Source organism: Monodelphis domestica, chromosome 3 (assembly GCF_027887165.1).
Source record: "Monodelphis domestica isolate mMonDom1 chromosome 3, mMonDom1.pri, whole genome shotgun sequence".
Classification (NCBI taxonomy): Eukaryota; Metazoa; Chordata; class Mammalia; order Didelphimorphia; family Didelphidae; genus Monodelphis; species Monodelphis domestica.
In genome coordinates, this window is record NC_077229.1 from 513120089 (window position 1) to 513142552 (window position 22464).

Below are 22464 nucleotides of genomic sequence, written 5' to 3' on the forward strand. Positions count from 1 at the left end.
TGGCCTTATGACATAAGATAGTTCATTATAATGTAATTTTACTTGTTATTTATTTTTCATCAAAAAATAGAATAATTTTGTAGCATAAGACTTGCAAACCTTCCTTTACATGAATATTGCATCAGAGACAGTGTAGTCTGTATGATCTTTAGCAAAATTTAAACTACATTCCTCATTTTTCCTTTGTAAGGTTACTGCACAATTAAATTTCTTTTATAGTCTCCTTAAAAGGTATTGATTAAAAACAAATTAATGATGTGTGTGTGTGTGTGTGTGTGTGCGCGCGCATGCATGTAGTAGTCAAGGAGTAGAGTAATTAATTTATGGTAGCCTGGCAAACCCATGTTTTTTTGTTTTTTGTAAGTTGAATTTTTTCCCAACTCTTCTCCTCAAGACTTACCTTAAAGCAATAGAATAGAATGAGCTATACTCCTAGTTTAGGCAACAGAGAGAAAGCAGTCAGTAGACTGGTCACAAGTCAAATATACCTTCCATGATAGTAGTTTTTGTTGTTAAGACTAAGAAGTTGTAACGTTGAGTAGATCAATCCTAGTGATTATACCTAGTCCAAGTAAGCCATGTATTTAGTAGCTAGACCACAGGATGTTTCATTGTAGGATACACACACCTTTCTGGGGCTAGGATATGCTTCTAGTTTCTTACCTGGGTTTTTTTCATTTTAAGTTTGTGTACTATGTATAAATAAGTATGTATATCTTGATTTTCTCAGTGTTCTCTTAACCTCAGTTTTCATTCTGCAAAACTAGAACAACAACAGTAGCTAGAATTTATATAGTACTCACTAGGCACCAGGAACTTTGCTAAGTGCTTTACAAATATTATCTCATTTGATCCTCTTAACATATAATTATTCTCAGGTTACAGTTGAGGAAACAGAGGCAAACAGACATTGTGACTTGCCCAAGGTTACATAGTCCATGTCTATGGTGACATTTGAATTTAAATGTCTAGACTCAGTGCTCTGTTCCTTCAGCCATCTAGTTGCCTCAATATTTGATAAAATCATAACTGGAGCAGGGGAGTAAAGTTAGGTGGCTTAGTGGATAGAGAGCCAGACCTAGAGACAGAAGGTCCTGGATTCAAATGTGACCTCAGACACCTTTTAGTTGTGTGACCCTGGGCAAGTTATTTAACACCTAATGTCTAGCCCTTATTACGCTTCTGCCTTGGAACTGATACTTCATATTGATTTTAAGACAGAAGGTAAAGATTAAAAAAAAAATTAGTTGGGGCAGGGGAAGGATTCTGTTCTGCAAGACTTAAGGCTATGCTTCACATTTTTTCATTTGTTGGGGTTTGTTTTACTTCTAGAAAACAGTCAGAAAAAAATTAGAATTCTAAAATTTGCATTTAAAATAGGTACAGTTACAGGAGCAAAATTTTAATCCAGTATTTGCCTATATCTCTTACAGGAATCTTTATGCATGATGTTGACTCTGTGGACTTGGAAAGTACAAGCTTTGCTTATTTTCATCACCTTTGATTCAGTACAAGGTAAGAGTTGTAGTATAAGAATTATACACAATTAATTAGTATAGTTATTCTTCAGGTTGTTGTGGCTGTAGTGGTGTCACTTGAATATGTCCTTATTTACAAAATTAAGTACATATTATATGCAAAGCATTCTACCAGTCCCTGGAATTAACACTGACAAATGAAATAGTCCCTGCCCACAAGAAGTTCATGGTGCTACAGTAACTATTAAGAAGTAAATTTAAAATAGAATTTCAGGAGGGAAAGGACTGTCAGAGGAATAAGGAAACAGTTCACATAGTAGGTAGTACTTGAGCTTTGCCAAATTTAGGCATTAATAAAGTAATTATTAGTAGTCATGATTCATAGGACATTACCAATAAAAATAGATTCTTTGACAATCTATTACATATTTTAGTATATTTACTTGGTAGTTTCACATTATAAAAACTTATCATTAAAAAAAAAAATCATTGTCCAGATGCTTTACAGTCAGTTGTCTAAAATGTAATGATATTTTATTGAGTTTCAGTAGAAGAGATCTCACCTTTTCTTATGCCTCTATTCTATAAGGGAGGAGCTATAAGTTTTGCTAAACATATTTTTAGATGAAAGGATGTTTTTCTAACAGAAATATTGGCCCTGAAGAGTAGGGATCAACTATCTCCATAGGTCTAAAAATAATCAGTGTTTGGTGACCCTAAAGAAAGATGAAGTAATGGGGAGAAAAATAAGTAGAAAGGAGCAGTGGTTAGGAGCAAAAGAAAGGGAGGAGTTAGAAAATAAAAACATTTACAGCTTTATCTGTTGTTTAGTAACTTTTAATTAATAGCATTGGTAGTATACCTCCCCTAGAGACATCCATTTTTCAGATGCAGCTGAGGCAGAGGCTAAGGGTCTTGGCCAGGATTACACAGCTAGTAAGTGTCAGAGATGGAACTTGAACCTAGGTCTTCCTGACTCCAGGCCCTGTGCTCTACCCACAATGTCAAATGACTGCCCCCATAATAGTAGCTAGTATTTATGTAGCTCCTACTCTGTGCCAGGTACGATGCTATAAACTTTACAAATATTATCTTAGTTCCCTCTAATGATACTTTAGCACTTTGGTATATTTAAATACATTATTTCATCCACTTCTCACTTTTTTTTGCAGTTTACAACCCCAACTCTTTAAGGACTTTTGATATAATACAATCTTTGTCTATTTTCCCACAAATATTCTATAAAGAATTCCACCCCATTCACTGAAGACCTTCTTCTTGTTCTTTTAATATTCAAAGTTAACCTTGTACTACAGGCTGTGCAGCTATCTCATCCTTTTTTATGTGACTGATCCATCATCTTTTTCAGTCATGTTTGTCTTCATAAAAAAAATTTTTTTAATGCTTCTTGATAGCCAGAATGATTAAGTAAAGATAGGGTTGATGGGCCTGATAGTACTACAACAGGAAGTTTCTTTTTCAGTAGAAGCATCTGATGCTAAGGCTCCTAAGGAAGACAAATTTTTCAGTTTTAATTTACCTTAGTTTAAGGAAACCTGTAAGAGATCTTAAGGAATAAAAGCCAACTTTAAAGAGAGTGTATTAAGCAGCAGTAGTAGTTAGGAGCAAAGTCTAGTAATGATGTGATCCCAGATAATATTGAGAATTGCCTAGCACAGGCCTGCTAGGTTGTTACTTGTAGATCAATTGATGTGGCCCCTTATCTTCAAGAAGCCAGGGAACATTTGAGCAGGCAGCTTATCATAGAAACAGCACCACAGAACTCCCAAAGGGTTGGTGGACATTCCTTTAATTCTCAGTTGATGAGCTTGTTGTACATTGGTGATGGGAAGGAAGAGTGAAGATTATATTGTTTATTAGATCACTCCCTGCCTTAGTCCTCAGAATAGGGGCCTTCTGTTTAGATTAAGATCAGTGTAACATTCACCTTCCATCTGGACCATGGTTACCACTACTACAGTTTTCTCTAATGCTGAATAGACATCCTGTGTAGACCTAAGGAAAGGAGAATGGATACATAGGAGCTTGTGAGGGAAAGGATAAAAAGGATTTGTTTGGCATAGGATAATAGTTGTTTCATGCAATAAATGAACACAATATGTTCTTCATCCAGATCTCTCCCCAACAAAGATAACAAAACAAAGAATAGTGGATAGGGTTATCTTGAATCCAATGGCCAAAGCAAGTTACCCTATTACTAGTAATCATTATTGAGTATGCCCTATTTCAAACAAATAGAGAAGTTTTCCAAAAAGTGAAAAATATAGAATTATTTTCTATAAAAACATGTTTGATTCATAGTATCTTCTATTTTGTTTCTTTTTAAGGTGGAATTTTAAAACCATGTGGTCATATCATCCCAGAATCTCCAATTATAACACCTAATACCAAATTCACAGCAATATGTATTTTAAAAGAAGAGTGTGTGAATGATCAGCACTTAAATGCTAGTCACATTTTCTGGAAAATAAAAAATACCTATATTCCTAAGGAACAATACACTGTCATTAATAGAACAGCTGCCAGTGTTACATTGGAAGATGTATCTTCATTAGGTAGTCTACTAACATGCAACATTTTACTATATGGACAGATTGAACAGACTATTTATGGGATCCAAATGCAAATAGGCTGTAAGTATGCATATCTTTTCAGATTTAACTTTAATTTTATTAATGCTAAATTTTATTCTTTTATATTTACTTAATTCCCCCCACTAAAATCTCCTTCCTCCTTGAGATATAGAGATGACTGCATTTTTCAAGTCTGTGCCGATGGATTATAGTCCTTAGTAGGTTCTTTCAAGCAGCAGGTATACGCCTAGTATCAGGGCAGACATCTGGGTCATGAGAACAAGGGGTGTACCTGTCTTCAGAGGATTAACTTGCAGTGTATAGTTGGGCCCATATCAAAAGGCTTCCTAGCTTGGAAGAGTTGAAAGATACCTAGATTATCTCCTTGGGATCTTGCGATCTATTTTCCAGGTCAGTTGTTTTTCCAATGAGATATTTCTCATTTTCTTCACATTTTTTTTCTTTTGACTGATTATTTCTTGATATTCTTGAAGTCATTAGTTTCCTCTTGCCTGATTCTAATTTTTTAAAAATAATTTTCTTCAGTGAATTTTTGTACCTTTTTCATTTGGCCAATTCTACTTTTTAAGAAGTTTTAAGAAGTTTTTTCCTTCAGTGGATTTTTGTGTCTCTTGGCCTATTCTGGTTTTTAAGATATTTTTTCTTCAGTAATTTTTATAGCTCTTATCAAACTGTTGACTCTTTTTTCATGATTTTCCTTCATCACTCTTAATTTCTTTTCCCAATTTTTTTTCTATTTCTCTCATTTGATTTTTAAAATCCTTTTTGGCCTTGAAACCAATTCACATTAGAGACTTTGGGTATAGCAGTATTGACTTTGTTATCTTCTTCTGACTTTGTGTTTTGGTCTTCTGTCTCACCAAAATAACTTTATATGATGAGTTTCTTTTTTGTTGTTGTTTGATCATTTTTCAGCCTTTTTCCTTTCTTTTAATTTAAAAAACTATTATAAGCAGATTCCATTCTATGATGAAGAGGACATCTTCCTAAGCTTCAGTTTTTCCAAGGTGGTATGATCTAAGAAAAGGTATATTTAATACTTTCCAAGCTTGTACTCCAGTCTGTCAGCAACTACAAGGACTCTTTTCCACTCTGGAACTGTGAACTAAGTCCCCTATTTCCCTCCTGCCACAAGCACTAGAATCCTAATGCTCCTCCTCACCCTGGGACTATGATTCTGATCTGCATATGGGCAAGGCAAGAGTCCTATATATCCTGAGCCAGCAAAGGGACCCCTATAATCTCCTGACTAATTGTCCAAATGCCTTACCATTTGTGACTGAGAGCTCCAGAAGCCTTTACCATTGATTCAGCTGCCCCCATGGCCTACACTGGTTTGCTTGAGAAGGGGCCTGCATTGATGCACTGGTCTTGCTCCACAGGCTAGCCATGTTTCTATCATCACAAAACATTCCAGATGAGCATTTCAGTTTCTTTCTTCCCTTTGCATCTTCACCCTTATTTGGTCTCATGGTTTGCCATCACACTTTCATAAAGACTTCAATCACAGTGCTGTTTCTGGACCAGCAAATCCTTCACTAGTTTCCCTCCTGAAGTACTATCCAGTCTCTTGCTTAAATTTTTCATTTCTCTCTCTCTCTCTTCCCCCCTCTCCTCCGTATCCCCCCCTTTACTGTCTTCCTTTTACCTATTTTGTCAAGTACTTACAAGATATTAGCCAAACCTGTATGGTACTGTGATCCCAGGTAGATTTAGAAGACAGAAATATATATCAAAAGTGAAGGTAGATAGCCTTAAGATAGATGTAGTCAGAGGATTTTACTTCAAATTCCAGTTCTTCCATTCACAATTATATGTGACCTCAGGCAAGTTACTTATCCTCTCTAGGCCTCAATTTTCTCAGTAGTACAATGAAATCATTGAACGAGATGACTTCTAAAAACCCCATATATCTGATCTTGTGACTTTTGAAGACTTCAGGAACCTAGAAGACTGAACCTCTAGAATTTATCCTGTCTCATCAGGTCAAAGAAGGAAATGTTTTTGAACAGGAGAAATCTTTTTTTTTTTTAAGTGTCTCTCAGTTGCCTCTCTGCTCTGCCCATTAGAAAGACTGACTCTGCTTATATTAGTCTTGGAATGAAGATAGAAATATTAAAAGGCATGGAGGAAAATCTTAAATCCCCAAAGACCCAGAGGAAATGAAAAGCATCATCAACAACTTCACTCTGAACCAGATAACCCAAAAATGTGGGTAGTAAAGATGGTCACCTTTTGAGAAACTAAGTCTAGATATTAGGCACCCACAAATAAACGTCCTTCTTGCTGAAACTTTCATAGAATTCTAATGCATATTAATTGCTATGAAATGCATCTCGGAAATCAGAAAAGTTTTAAGTATTTGAAGAGGTACTTCAGATTCATTCAGATAAATATAACCAAGCTCACTCTCCCTCAATCTAATTCCTTTGGATTACTGAAGCCTCTTCAACGTTTTCCCTGTAAAAAAATTAATATTGAATTGGGATATTTTCTGTGAAACCATCAGACGCCCTAACTAGGTAGGGAACAGACTGTACTTTCCTCAGTCGATCAGAATGGTGTGCTGCTCTTTCCCTTCGTTGAGGTCCTTGTTAAAGATGATGGGTTTAAGGGCAGCTATGTAACCATTTAATTCTCTTGAGGGACAAGGTAATGAAATCCCTGCACAGGCCACATGGGTCCCCACAAGATCCACCCCTTGTCCTGATTGAGATCTGAGTCCTCAAATCAGAGAGGCCCTGGAAAGGAACATCATGAAAAGCATAAATTGAGGTGACAGGAAGTAGGTGCTTTTTCTGGGAATTGTGAACAACACAAGAGGCCATGAACTGGCTTGTGGCTAGATGTGCTGGCTTTGGTAGACAAATAAGTGGTTCGTATCTCTTTGTCTGTTTGTCCATCCATCTCTGTCTCTGTCTCTGTCTCTCTCTCTCTCTCTCTCTCTCTTCCTATTTTAATAAATAATAACTATAAGATTAAGTCCTGGGGCAGCTGGGTAGCTCAGTGGATGGAGAGCCAGGCCTAGAGATGGGAGGTCCTGGGTTCAAATCTGGCCTCAGACACTTCCCAGCTGTGTAACCTTGGGCAAGTCACTTGACCCCCATTGCCTAGCCCTTACCACTCTTCTGCCTTGGAGCCAATACACAGTATTGACTCCAAGACAGAAGGTGAGGGTTTAAAAAAAAAAAAAGATTAAGTTCTGGTGTTCAGAAAATGTTAATCATTACATCCCTCCTATGCTATTTCTTCTTCTTGCTATTTTGGTCAACCATTTTACTCTTTGTACCCCCATTGGAAATACAAGTCAACATTGCTATTGAATTGCTAAATATTAACAATTTAACTTTAATTAACAAATTAACAAATTTAAGGGGGCTAATACTAATGGCTAAAATTTAAGCAGGAAATTAATAATTCATTTCATTCATCCATGTCATTTTTGCCCACGTTATTCCAGCTCTTCAGTCCTTCATTAGAAATGAAAATTGTTATATTAAAATATACTTAGAAATAAATTATGGTTAGTGAATATTGAGGAATATGACTATAACACAGATATATGCTCAATAGAAACATGATTTGGAAGAAATATGAACCTTTAAATTTAGAAAAATAATCATTGAGCTTTTTTGTTGTTGTTAGAACCTTTTGCATCAACTTTTCTTTGTGTATATTTTTTCCTAATTTAGACCAAGTGTGCTGAAAAGGACAATATTTAATTCAATGCCCTAGGAAGTGTTTGCCTTAATAAATTCTATTTTTTATGTAGGGCTTCCAGAGAAACCAAAAAATTTGAGTTGTGTTGTGAATGGTCAAACTAACATGAAGTGTCAGTGGGACCCAGGAAAGGAAACGCATTTGGATACAACATATGTTTTAAAGTCAGAATGGTAAGTTGCTTTGTGAAATAATTTGAATGTTAACTTTGTAAAATAATCAATCTTGTATAAAAAGCTTAGGTTTTTTGCCTATTAGGCAGTGGTGGTGTCAAAATAAAAACTTCAATATACCTTCTTTCTTGAACTTTAAAATTTTTTTTGTATTTCATGTTTGGGAATATCTTGTTTCTTTTTTTTCCCATTCCCCATTGTAGGAAGAAAAGGTGAGAAGACAAGTTTTAAATCCCCCACTTGACAATTGAAGTTCTTCAGAATCTATTTTTAATTAGTTTTTTTTTTAAAATACAATTAGTCAAAAGCTTAGCTCATGTTATTTTTACTCATTTAATTTCTTCCTAATGTTTCTTTTACAACATTTTAAATAGATTTGTAAAATGAATCATAGATTCCAAATTGGAAGGAGATTTTGAAGAGGAAGAATTATAAAAAATGTGGGTCCTACGTGAGAGTCACACTTCTTATTACTAAAGAACCAGTGACACTTTCAGTAATGAAGTTAATTGAACACTAGATCTCTTGAAATGTCTTCAGTTGTTTTAGTTCAACAGAAGATGCAAAATGACTTTCTAGAAAAAAGAGGGAAGAGAAGGCATGTTTTTAAAGTGATTGGAAGAAAAATCATATGATGTTAGCATTAGAAAAGGATCTTGGAGTTGATTATTTTAACTTTCCCTTTTTACAGATAGGAAACTGAGATTAAATGACATTATTGGGGGTAGCTAGGTGACTCCATGGACAGAAACCCAGGTCTAGATATGAGAAGTACTGAATTCAAATTTGGCCTTAGGCACTTACCAGTTGTGTGACCCTTGGCAAGTCACTTGACCCTTGTTGTCTAGCTCTTACTACTCTTCTGCCTTGGAACCAATACTTAACTATCAATTCTAAGATGGAAGGCAAGGGTTTTAAAAAATTACATTAGTTATTCCTATGTAAGCAGGAAATTAAGTTTATTTCATTCATCCATATTATTCCTATTCTTCAGCCCTTCATTAGAAAAGAAAGTTATTATGTTGAAATACACTTTAGTTAGTGAAGATTTTAGGTATATGGTATCATACAGATACTTACTTATAGGAAACATGACTCACTAACTAGGAAAGAGTCTGAATCTTTAAATATATTTTTTAAATTAACTTTATCATCATTGATCCTTTCTTTGCTGATTGATACCTTTTGCAACAACTTTTCTTTAAGTATGTCTTTTCCTCAGTTAAGTCTGCTGAAAATAACAGTATTTATTTCAAAGTAATGTTTTTAAATGCATAAGATGTAATACATAGAATTACAAAAGAACATTCCAGGTCCCAGTTCAAAAACTTCTGATTATATATAGTCAGTGGCATTTTAATTTAGAATTCCCTATGCATCCACATTTCTGATTTAAGGTGTTAATAATACTTGTGATTCCAGGGGGAAAAGGCTCAGGGAATTTATGTGAAGTGTATTGGAGCCAAGGGCACGTAGGAAGGAGATGGGAATAAAGTAAAAGGTCATTTGGAAGGCATAAAGGGAAGAAAGCTCATTCTCTTCACCTCTTCCCTACATCCATCCTTGCCAGTAGAAGGATTTGAGATCCTTCTATCACTTAGCCTTTTGTCTCACTTAGCCAAAGACAAAACATGATTCAGAGAATGACCAAAATGAACTTGGTGATTCTTCTACTCCTAATGTGCTTTTATCTTTCTTTGAGTACTTAGTATGATTTATGTTTCAAAATAGACAATAGTGTGTGTATGACTGTGGAGGAACACCCTTTTTAATTTTTATAAAAATGAGGAAAAGACTAGCATAGGGGAAAAGTGTGAATGTTACATTAAGGCTTACAAGAGCAACACTGTTAAGAAAGTGAAAATAATATGCCTGTATTTTGCTATTTCCAAATGTAAGGAAGGCAAGTTAATTTTGGAGAGGCTTTTGGAGTAATTTTTTATTAACTATGATTTTAAGTGATTTTCTTGATTTTAATTATTCTAATTTCTGGGTATTTTTTGTATTTAAGTGGTTTTGTTTTAAAAACCTGCTTTTAATTAATGTTTATATATTTTTCTGTTTAGGCCAACCCGGCAGCTGCCAGATTGCATTCCACCACCTGGGGTAAATGATTCATGCACAATTGATATGGTTGTGGTTTTTGTCAATATGGATGTCTGGGTAGTAGCTTCAAATGCCCTTGGGAATGTTTCATCTGATCGTATCAATTTTGATCCCATCGATTATGGTAATTATAAACTATATATATAAAATACATATATTATAAAAATATAGGATATAATTTCCTGACTTTAATTTCTTGTATAAAAATCATAACTTACCAAGGAAGCCAACTTATATAGTATAAGACTTTGGAAACTTTTCGCTTTGGCCATTGCAGTTAGTTAGAAATAGCTAAGAAGTACAGTGTTTAAAGCACCAGATCTGGCATCAGGAAGACCCAACTTTACTTCAGACACTCACCCCTTGTGACTCTGGGCAGTTTACTTAACTTTTGATGCTTTGATTTCCTCATTTGTAAAATGAGTATACTGATAGTACTTATTATCCCAGAGCAGCTGTGAGGATAAAGTGAGACCATATGCACAAAGCACTTTGTAAACTTAAAAACCCTACATAAATGCTAGCTATTATTATTATTAAGTAACTTGTTAAGTAATAATAAGCATTATTATTAACTACTTATAATTAAGTAAATTATTAAGTAAGTAAATTGCAATGTATTATTTTCAGAGAATTTTGAACATTTAGGAAGAATAAATGTATGAAATAAAAGAAAGTAAGCTCTCTATAAAAATATATTTGTTCTAATTTATAAAAGTAAAAAATAATGATTACTAGGATTTTATTTTATTCTTTTAGTGAAACTCCTCCCTCCACATAATTTATCAGTCAGCAATTCCAAGGAACTATCCAGTATCTTAAAAGTGTCGTGGGCCAACCCTGTTAATAAGCCTTTTGATGGACTAAAATATAACATTCGGTACCGGGAAAAAGAAGCTTCAAATTGGACACTGGTAGGTAATGTGGAAAGCATTTGTTAAAATAGTCTCTCCTAAAGGCCCATTACCCTAAAAATTCATATATTCTAAAAAATACATTGTTTCAAGTGGCATGGACAGTGCTGAAAACTAAAAACAATCCCCATTGTGTTGTCCCTGGATCCTAAATTCAGGAGAAGGCACATGAAGAAGAGCAAACAAACATAGAACAGCTATGAAGTAAAAGTTATATGGGAGTTTTGGGGGCCTTTTGGAAAGGAGATAAGCCAGAAGGGTGGAAGAACAAAGGCAAACAGTACAATCAAAGTTATTATTTTCAGAGTATATATAGAGGAAGAGATTAATAGAGAACTGTAGAGAAGGGAAAGTTTTAGGTAAGATACAGATTTAACTTTTGTGGTAAAAAAAAATGTAACAGACCAACCATCAATAGTAACAGAAAAGAGTTTCCTGGTTATTTTTGCCATAGTGGCAGCAAATGGCACCACAGTTGGAAAACATCATAGATTTCTGAAATTATTGCCTTGATTAGCAGGTTGTAATTTGATTGTGAAATAGATTTCTTAGAGAATTTGGGGTTTTATGGGGTTTTCTTTAAATTCACATGCATAATGAATTGGTCCAAAGAAGACTCAGACACATGACTTTGGCCTCATTAGTTCAGTTGCACTCCATCTCTGAACTAAGTGACTAGAAAATGTAAAAGCCACAACATTTTATTAGATTAGTTTCAAAATAGTACAAGAATGTTGTGTTAAGAGGTTGTATGAAGGTTGTATGATATGGGAGTGGGGGAGTGAGAGCACTAGGTTTACAACAGCTTGTTTCATTTCTTGGCTCCACCATTGTGCTATCTTGGACAAAATCACCTAATCTGAACCTTAGTATATACAGATTTGTAAGTCTGGGCATAATTCCAGATTGCTATCAAAATGGTTAGTTCACTTCACTGTTCCACCAACAGTATATTAGTGTCCCCATTTCCCCACATCCTTTCCAATATTTGTAATTTTACCATTTTCTCATTTTAACAGATCTCAAAGATGTGAGATGATATCTCAGTTGTTTTGAGTTGCATTTTCTAATCAGTAATGATTTAGAGCACTTTTATATAGCTATATGGCTTTGATTTGTTCAAAAACTATTTGTTCATATCTTTTGACTATCAGTTGGGAACTAGTTTGTATTCTTATAAATTTGACAAAGTCTTCTATGTATTTTAGATCTGACTTCTACCAGAGAAACTGTCTATAAAATTTTTTCCTAATTTTCTGCTTTCTTTATTATGAATTTTCCATAATTTTGAGGTGATTTGTTTTGTCTTGTTGCAATACTCTGATTTGTGTAATATAAATTTTTAAAATGTTATTAAAATATTTTTTCTGTTGTGGTTCTGTTCTTTTTAGATTCCTCCTGAAGACACAGCTACAACCCGGAATTCATTTACAGTTCAGGACCTTAAACCTTTTACAGAATATGTATTTTCAATTCAATGTATGAACATTGAGGGTAAGGGGTTCTGGAGTAACTGGAGTGCAGAAGCAAGTGGAGTCACCTATGAAGCTAGTGAGTAAAAGTCCTTTACACAAACTTAACTGCTTGAATTCTCGATATAAATTATTAGCTTAATTTTTTAAATATTGAATTTAGGATCCTCATAAGAGGCCCACTTTGGACTTCTGATCATGTGATCAGGAAGGAAAGCAAGTCAGTAATTTCCACAGATCTCCCAAAAAGATATTATACACTAGATGTAGAACAGTTACAGCTGAATCTACAAGACAAAACTTTGGCAGGGTAAAATCTTCATGTATTAATATCAGAGAACTGAGATACTCATAACCTTCATTTTGCATACTCCACACTCCCGAAGAAGAAACACTAGGTAGCTTGTAAGCCTGGGGTCCATTAGAAGATCCTCTGCTGGCATGACCAGCCTTGGGCCTTCCTCTCTGTCTGCTACATGGGGTAGACACTGTGTCTTACAAATCAGTAGAATTTCTGTTTAATAACAACAATTCAGGAGGGAATAATAGAAAAGAAAGCCCATTCAAAATTATTATCAAATACATAAAATATCCAAGAGTCAATCTGCCACAGTACATTGGGTACCTGTATAAACACAGTTACAACGTCCAGGTTAAGATGGCTCCAGAGTAGAAGCAGGGCTCTTCTCTCCACCAGTCGAGACACAGTGCCTCAAAATGACAAAACCAAAGTCAAACGAGCAAAAGAGTTCCACGGTAGGGCACAGCACAGAAGGTAGGCAAAGTTCAGCCATTTCCAAGCGAAAAGGGGGAAAAATTACTCTCATCAAGGAGCAAGCTCATCACCTCTCCCACTCCATGTACCTTACCAGAGTCTGAGTGAGCACAGGACAAACTTCTAATGTTCTAGGAGGCAGACTGGCTGAGGTCAACACAGACGTACCTAAGAGAAATGAGACTGGGGACCCGGGGAGGTTGAGGAAACATGGAGATAGGGCGTGGAACTTGGGCAGAGGGGGCAACTCACAGTAAACACCACCACAGAGAACTGAAAAATAGCCTTCAGGTAAAAACCTCTCCAGTGCTCAATACAGAGACTTACTTACACTCCACACTCAGACCTCTTCCAGGTAATCTTTAAGTTCTCAGTGGCTAGACCTGCCCCTAAGAGCAGTTAGACACTGCTGAGGATGGGGAAAAATATCCTAAGGGCAAAAACCTCTCTGGAGCCCAATACAAAGATCTCCCACTTTCCTCATTTAGACTTCTGACCAGGAAGGAACAAGGCAATGGCTACCAACTCCCAGGAACTACAATCTATAATGACCAAAAAAACAAGAAGAAAACCTTAACCCTGATAATTTTTATGCAGAAAAATCCAGACTAAAGAGGAGACAGCAGAAGATGACAAACAATTAAAAACACCCAAACCTTCAGGAAAAAAAATGGAAATTGGTCACAAGTTCTTGAAGACTTCAAATTTGAGATCATGAAAAAGATCAAAGTGATTTGGCAAGAAATGTGGAAAATAGTTCAAAAAGAAAATAACAGTTTATAAAGATAGGATCTCCTACTTGAAAATTGAAGCCCAGAAATCAAATTAAATAATGAGCAAATTGAAGACCAGAAATGACCTGCCAGAAGCCATGAAAAAGCAGGATAGATCAAACCAAAAAAGGAAAATCAAAAGATCTTAGCTGAAAACCAGTCATTAAAAACTGGAATTGGGCAAGTAGAAGGCAATGATCTCACAAGACAGCAAGAATTAATAAAGCAAAGTCAAAAGAATGAAAGATTAGAAGGCAACACAAAATATCTCATTAAGAGAGTAGTTTACCTGGAAAACAGATCTCGGAGAGACAATTTAAAAATCATGTGTAACTGAAAACAAAGAGAAACCTTGACATCATACTACAAGAAATTATCCAAGAAAACTTCCCTGAAGTTCTGCAACAAGAGGGCAAGTTTAAAAGAGTCCATAGATGACCCACTACACTAAATCCTCAAAAGACAACCCCCAGGAATGTAATTGCCAAATTCTAGAGCTTCCAAACTAAGGAGAAAATATTACAAGAAGCCATAAAGAAACAATTCAGATATTGAGGATCACCATTCAAGATTACACAGGATCTGGCAGCCTCCACATTAAAGGACCACAAGGCTTGGAATATGATATTCAGAAAGGCAAGAGAATTGGGTCTAAAACCAAGGATCACCTACCCATCAAAACTGACTATATATCTCTTCCAGGAGAAAGTATGGGCATTTAACAATATAGAACATTTAAAAGTATTTGTAAAGAAAAGACCAGAACTAAATGAAAAATTTGATGTCCAAATAGAAAACTCAAGAGAAACATGAAAAGGTCTTTTTTTTTTTCTGTAAAGGCTTCAATAAGACCAAATTGTTTATATTCCTATATGGAAAAATGTTATTTGTAACTTTCAAAAATTGTATTCACTATTATAGTAGTTAGAAGAATTATTCATAGGTAGAGATTGGAGTACTAAGTGGTTTAAAATAATATGCAAAAAAAAAAAGAAAGAAAGAAGGGGGGAATAGAAGACAGCACCAAGAGAAACTTGAAGGAATAAGAAAATTAGGATAATCTATACCACACAAAGAGGCACATGGGAGGGGGAGGGGAAGAATACTATTATAAGAAGGAGAGGAAGAGAGCCCTAATAGGTAATACTCAAACCTTACTCTCATTAGAATCAGTTCCAAGAGGGAAGAGTATCTAGATCCATAGGGGTATCGAATTCTATCTTACCCTATAGGGAAGTTGACAGGGGAAAACTAAGGGGGTGGGGTGGGGTAGGGAGTTTAAAAAAAAGGGAGGGAAAGAGAAGGGGAAGGGAATTTAATAGACTCTAAAAAAATAAAAGGGGAATAAAAAGGGAGGGAGGGAGAAAGGAAAGGTGGGGAGGGAAACAATACTAGGGAGGGAGAGTGTATGTGTTAGCATAAAAATAAGAGGGGACTAAGACGGGAGGAAAGAGAAAGGAAAGTAAAATAAAGGTGGGGATTAGGGGAACTGATTAAAACCAGAACGCTGATGTAGAAGGAAATAGTGAAAGAAGAAAGGGCAGGACAAGGAGTGAAAATCAAAATGTTGGGGACCACACAGGTGGTAATCATAACTCTGAATGTGAATGGGATGAATGCACCCATAAAGTGGAAGCAAAAAGCAGAGTGGATTAGAAACCAAAATCCTACTATATGTTGTCTACAAAAAACACACATGAGACAGGAAGCTACACCCAAGGTAAAGATAAAAGACTGGATCAAAATCTATTGGGCATTAACTGAGAAAAAGAAGGCAGGAGTTGCAATCATGATATCTGACACAGCCAAAGTAAAAATAGATCTAGTTAAAAGAGATAGGGAAGGTAATTACATCCTGATAAAAGGCAGTATAGACAATGAGGAAATATCAGTACTCAATGTATGCACCAAATGGTATAGCATCCAAATTTCTTTTTTTTCCGATTTGAATAAGTTTATTTAGTCAATTTAGAACATTATTCCTGAGTTACAATAATCTCATTATTTTCCTCCCTCCCTTCCACCCACCCTTCCGCAGCCAATGCACAATTTCATTGGGTATTACTTGTGTCCTTGATCAGAACCTATTTTCATATTGTTGTTTACACTAGGATATTCATTTAGTCTACATCCCCAACCATATCCCTTCAATCCATGTATTCAAGCAGTTGTTTTTCTTTGGTGTTTTTACTCCCACAGTGTTTCCTCTGGATGTGAATAGTGGTTTTTCTCATAGGTTCCTCCAAGTTGTTCAGGGTCACTGCATTGCCACTAATGGAGAAGTCCATTACATTCAATTATACCACAGTGTATCAGTCTCTGTGTACAATGTTTTCCTGCTTCTGCTCCTCTCACTCTACATCAATTCCTAGAGGTAGTTCCAATTCCCATGAAATTCCTCCACTTTATTATTCTTTTTTTTTTCCTTTTAGACATTATTTTATTTGGTCATTTTCAAACATTATTCCTTGGAAACAAAGATCATTTTCTTTTACTCCCCCCCCTCCCAACACTCCTCCCATAGCCAACGCATGATTCCACTGGGTATCATGTGTCCTTGATTTAAACCCATTTCCATGTTGTTGATATTTGCATTAGGGTGTTCATTTAGAGTTTCTCCTCTTTCATGTCCCTTCCACCCCTGTAGTCAAGCAGTTGCTTATCTTCAGTATTTTTACTCCCACAGTTTGTCCTCTGCTTGTGGATAGTGTTTTTTCTCCTAGATCCCTGCAGAATGTTCAAGGACATTGTATTGACACTAATGGAGAAGTCCATTATGTTCGATTGTACCACAGTGTATCAGTCTCTGTGTACAATGTTTTCCTGGTTCTGCTCCTTCGCTCTGCATCACCTCTTGGAGGTTGTTCCAATCTCCATGGAATTCCTCCACTTTGTTATTCCTTTGAGCACAATAGTATTCCATCCCCAACATATACCACAATCTGTTCAGCCATTCCCCAATTGAAGGGCAGACCTTCATTTTCCAATTTTTTGCCACCACAAAGAGAGCAGCTATGAATAATTTTGAACATATCTTTTTCCTTATTATCTCTTTGGGGTACAAACCCAGCAGTGCTATGGCTGGATCAAAGGGCAGACAGTCTTTTATCACCCTGTGGGAATAGTTCCAACTTGCCCTCCAGAATGGTTGGATCAATTCACAACTCTACCAGCAATGAATTAATGTCCCAAATTTGCCATATCCCCTCCAACATTCATTACTTTCCTTTGCTGTCATGTTAGCCAATCTGCTAGGTGTGAGGTGATATCTCAGAGTTGTTTTGAGCATCCAAATTTCTAAAGGAGAAATTGGTAGAGCTCAAGGGTGAAATAGATAGCAAAACTATACCAGTAGGAGACCTGAACCTTCCTCTATCAGTTCTAGATAAATCAAACCAAAAATAAATAAGAAAGAGGTAAGAGAAGTGAATGAAATCTCGGAAAAATTAGAGTTAATAAATATGTGGAGAAAAACGAATAGGGACAAAAAGGAATACACCTTTTCAGCAGCACATGGTACATTCTCAAAGATTGACCATGTTCTAGGGCATAAAAGCATTGCAAACAAGTGCAAAAGAGCAGAAATAATAAATTCAACCTTTTAAGATCACAGTGCAATAAAAATTATAATTAGTAAGGGTACACAGAGAGGCAAATAAAAAATAAATTGGAAATTAAATAATATGATTCTCCAAAATTGGTTAAAGAACTAAAGAACATAGAAACAATCATTTCATTGAAGAAAATGACAATGAAGAGACATCCTTTCAAAATCTATGGGATGCAGCCAAAGCAGTACTTAGGGGGAAATTTATATCCTTGAGTGCATATGTCAGTAAATTAGGGAGGGCAGAGGTCAATGAATTGGGCATGCAAATTAAAAAACTAGAAAGTGAACAAATTAGAAATCCTCATATGAAAACTAAATTAGAGATCCTAAAAATTAAAGGAGAAATTAATAAAATCAAAAGTGAAAGAACTATTGAATTAATAAATAAGTCTAGAAGCTGGTACTTTGAAAAAAAATAAAATAGACAAAGTACTGGTCAATCTAATAAAAAAAAGGAAAGAAGAAAACCAAATTAACAGTATCCAAGATGAAAAGGGGTACCTCACCTCTAATGAAGAGGAAATTAAGGCAATCATTAAAAACTATTTTGCCCAATTATATGGCAATCTAGGTGATATGGATGAATATTTACAAAAATATAAATTGTCTAGGTTAACAGAAGAAGAAATAGAATACTTAAATAACCCTATGTCAGAAAAAGAAATTGAACATGGCATCAAAGAACTCCCTATGAATAAATCCCCAGGACAAGATGGATTCTCAAGTGAATTCTATCAAACATTCAAAGAATAGCTAATCCCAATACTATACAAACTATTTGACATAATGAGTAAAGAAGGAATTCTACCAAATTCCTTTTATTTTATTTTTATTTTTTTAAACCCTCACCTTCCCATCTTGGAAACAATACTGTCTATTGGTTCCAAGGCAGAAGAGTGGTAAGGGCTAGGCAATGGGGGTCAAGTGACTTGCTCAGGGTCACATAGCTGGGAAGTGTCTGAGGCCAGATTTGAACCTAGGACTTCCCATCTCTAGGCCTGGCTCTCAATCCACTGAGCTACCCAGCTGCCCCCTCAAATTCTTTTTATGACACAAATATGGTACTAATTCCAAAACCAGATAAATCAAAAACAGAAAACTACAGACCAATCCCTTTAATGAACATAGATGCAAAAATCTTAAATAGAATACTAGCAAAAAGACTCAGCAAGTGATCATGAGGGTTATTCATTATGATCAGGTAGGATTTATACCAAGAATGTAAGGATGGTTCAACATTAGGGAAACCATTCACGTAATTGATCATATCAACAAACAATAAAAATCATATGATTATCTCAATAGATGCAGAAAAAGGCTTTAACAAAATACAACACTAATTCCTATTCCTAGTAAATATAGGAATAGATGGGCCTTTTCTAAAAATAATAAACGGTATGTATCTAAAATCATCTGCAAGCATCATCTGCAATGGGGATAAATTAGAAGATTTCCCAGTAAGATCAGGAGTAAAACTAGGATGCCCATTATCACCTCTATTATTTAGCATTGTACTAAAAACACCAGCAGTAACAATTAGAGAAGAAAAAGAAACTGAAGGTATTAAAATGGGTAATGAGGAGATCAAGCTATCATTCTTTGCATATGGCATGATGGTCTATCCAAAGAATCCTAGAGAATCCACTAAAAAGCTAGTCGAAATAATCAACAACTTTTGTGAAGTTGTAGGTTACAAAACAAGCCCACATAAATCATCAACATTTCTATTTATTTCTAACAAATCTCAGCAGCAAGAGTTACAAAGAGAAATTCCATTTAAAATCACCCTAGACAATATAAAATAGTTTGGAATCTATCTGCCAAGACAAACACAGGAACTATTTGAACACAACTACAAAACACTTTCCACACAATTAAAACTCAATCTACATAATTGGGAAAACATTAATTAAAAAATTGGGAAAACGAGCTAACAAAATAAAAATGACAATCCTACCGAAACAGATTTACTTTAGTGCCATACTTATTAAACAACCAAGAAAATACTATAACAAAGTTCATTTGGAAGAACAAAAAATCAAAGATATTCAGAGAAATAATGGGGAAAAAGTGTGAAGGAAGGTGGCCTAGCAGTACCATATCTCAAGCTATACTATAAAGGAGTGGTCATCAAAACAATATGGTACTGGCTAAGCAACAGAAGGGAAGATCAGTGGAATAGACTTGGGGTAATTGACCTCAACAACACAGTCTGTGATAAACCCAAAGGTCCTAGCTTTTGGGACAAAAATCCAGTATTTGACAAAAACTGCTGGGAAAATTGGAAAACAGTATGGGAGAGATTAGGTTTAGATCAATATCTCATACCCTACTCCAGTATAAACTCAGAATGGGTGAATGACTTGAATATAAAGAAGGAAATATAAGCAAATTAGGTGAACACAGAATAGTATACCTTTCAGATCTTTGGGAAAGGAAAGATTTTAAGGTCAAGCAAGAGTTAGAAAAAATTACAAAATGCAAAATAATTTTTATTACATTAAATTAAAAAGGTTTTCTGCAAACAAAACCAATGCAACCAAATAGAAGAGCAGCAACAAATTGGGAAAAAATAATCACACAAAACTCTGACAAAGGTCTAATTACTGAAATTTATGAGAAGCTACATCAGTTTTACAAAAAATCAAGCCATTCCCCAATTAATAAATGGGCAAGGGACATGAATAGGCAGTTCTCAGCCAAAGAAATAAAAACTATTAATAAGCACATAAAAAGTGCTCTAAATCTCTTATAATCAGAGAAATGCAAATCAAAACAACTCACCTCACACCTAGCAGTTTGACTTTACGTGACAGCAAAAGACTATCTGCCCTTTGATTCAGCCATAGCACTGCTGGATTTATACCCCAAAGAGATCATAAGGAAAAAGACTTGTACCAAAATATTCATAGCTGCACCCTTTATGGTGACACAAAATTGGAAAATAAGGGGATGCCCTCTGATTGGGGAATGGCTGGACAAATTGTGGTATATGTTGGTGATGGAATACTATTGTGCTGAGAGGAATGAAATGGGGGAATTCCATGTGAACTGAAATGATCTCCAGGAATTGATGCAGAGCAAAAGGAGCAGAACCAGGAGAATATTATACACAGAGACTGATACACTGTGGTACAATCAAATGTCATAGACTTCTCCATTAGAGGTAATGCAGTGATCCAGAACAACTCAGAGGGATTTATGAGAAAGAACACTATCCACATTCAGAGGAAGAACTGTGGGAGTAGAAACACAGAAGAAAAACAACTGCTTGATCACATGGGTTGATGGGGACATGATTGGGGATATAGACTCTAAATTATCACCCTAGTGCAAATAATAATATGGAAATAGATCTTATTCAATGAAATGTGTAAAACCCAGTGGAATTGTGTGTCAGGTACGGGAGGGAATGGGGGGAGGGGAGGGAAAGAATATGAATCTTGTAACCATGGAAAAATATTCTAAATTAACTAATTAAATAAATTTTTCAAAAAAAGAAAGCAAAAACAAAAAAAAGGCAAGTGAAGTAGGGGGTAAAAATATAAATAAATAAATAAATAAATGAACCCAGTTCCAATATGCTCCTTAAAGAAAGGACAACTTAACCAGAAGGATAGAGCCAAACTACCAATGGTTTACTTTATATAGCTAGATGAAGTAATAACTAAATTCATTTAGAGGAACAAAGAATCTAATCCAGTGTTGGTGAACCTTTTGGAAATCATGTGCCCAAACTGTGCCTTCAGGCTGCCTGTGAGTCCTCCTGTATTACCCCAGAGTTTGGAGGGAGGAAGTACTTGCATTGATCTGCTACACAAAGGGGTGAGCCATTAAAAAAAAATGTACTTGAGTGTGGTGGAGAGGGGTAATGGAGCAGATCCCTTGGGCACACTGGTGTATACATGGTATGCCTTAGCCAACAGGGCCCTGGACTATCAAGAAGATTAATGGGGGTGGGGGGAGGGTAGGAATTAGGGCAAAAAGAGCACCTGAGGCTAATGTAGCTATTAGTGTACAACAAACTAAAAAACAAAAATCACCTAGGAAAAAACTACCTATTTAACAAGAATTACTGAGGAAAACTGGAAAGTAGACTGGCCAAATTTAGGTTTGAAACAACATCTTATGCTATATACCGGAATAAATTCAAAATGGATGTATCACCTAATTGCTAAAGATCATACATTAGAAAAATTTAGAAGAGAACCAGATCAAGTAACTTTAATCACAATGGCTATGGGGTAGATTCTTAACCAAACAATAGGTAATTGGGATTATAAAATATAAACAGTTTTGATGGCATGAAATTGAAAAACTTTAGAACTAATAAAATTAATTTAAGAAAAGACACAGAGAGGAGACTTTTGCCAAATATATCTAATAGCCTGAAATAAAAAAATACAGACAACTAACAAGAAAATAGGAGCAAAAGCCATTCTCCAGTAGATAATGGGTAAAAGGATATGAACAAGCAATTTCCAAAATTTTAATTGTAATTTGTCAACAAACATATGAAAAAATATTCCAAGTCACTAAAAATGAGGGAAACAACATGACTAGGAGGTTCTGTCTCACAACCATCAAATTGTCAAAGTTGAAAAAATTTGGGAAGGCAATATCAGAGGAATTATTTATTTTTAAACCCTTTTGTCTTAGTTAACAACTCTAAGCCATAAGGACACAAGGGCTAGGCAAATGGGGTTAAGTGACTAGGCCAGAATCACACAGTTAGGAAGTCTCTGAGGCCAGATTGAACTAAGGACCTTCTGTTTCCAGGCCTGGATGTCTATCGACTACCACCTAACTGCCCTGTAGAAGAGTTGTG

General features: G+C 35.4%; 1 protein-coding gene across 14 annotated transcripts in view; it reads left to right on the forward strand.

Moving 5' to 3' along the window:
* The window catches only part of IL6ST (interleukin 6 cytokine family signal transducer), a 67484-nt gene that overhangs the window by 25924 nt on the left and 19096 nt on the right, over nucleotides 1–22464 (forward strand). For 6 of the 14 annotated variants that reach the window (XM_056824896.1, XM_056824898.1, XM_056824897.1 and 3 more), the window contains 6 exons: nucleotides 1434–1515; nucleotides 3827–4132; nucleotides 7866–7986; nucleotides 10053–10216; nucleotides 10852–11006; nucleotides 12398–12557. In XM_056824896.1, coding sequence (XP_056680874.1) covers nucleotides 1446–1515; nucleotides 3827–4132; nucleotides 7866–7986; nucleotides 10053–10216; nucleotides 10852–11006; nucleotides 12398–12557 — 976 coding nt within the window. In that variant the 5' untranslated portion in view covers nucleotides 1434–1445. Of the gene's footprint in view, nucleotides 1–1433; nucleotides 1516–3826; nucleotides 4133–7865; nucleotides 7987–10052; nucleotides 10217–10851; nucleotides 11007–12397; nucleotides 12558–13741; nucleotides 19582–22464 lie in introns of those variants that run through there. The other 8 variants (XM_056824900.1, XM_056824904.1, XM_007486331.3 and 5 more) reach the window with 3 other exon arrangements.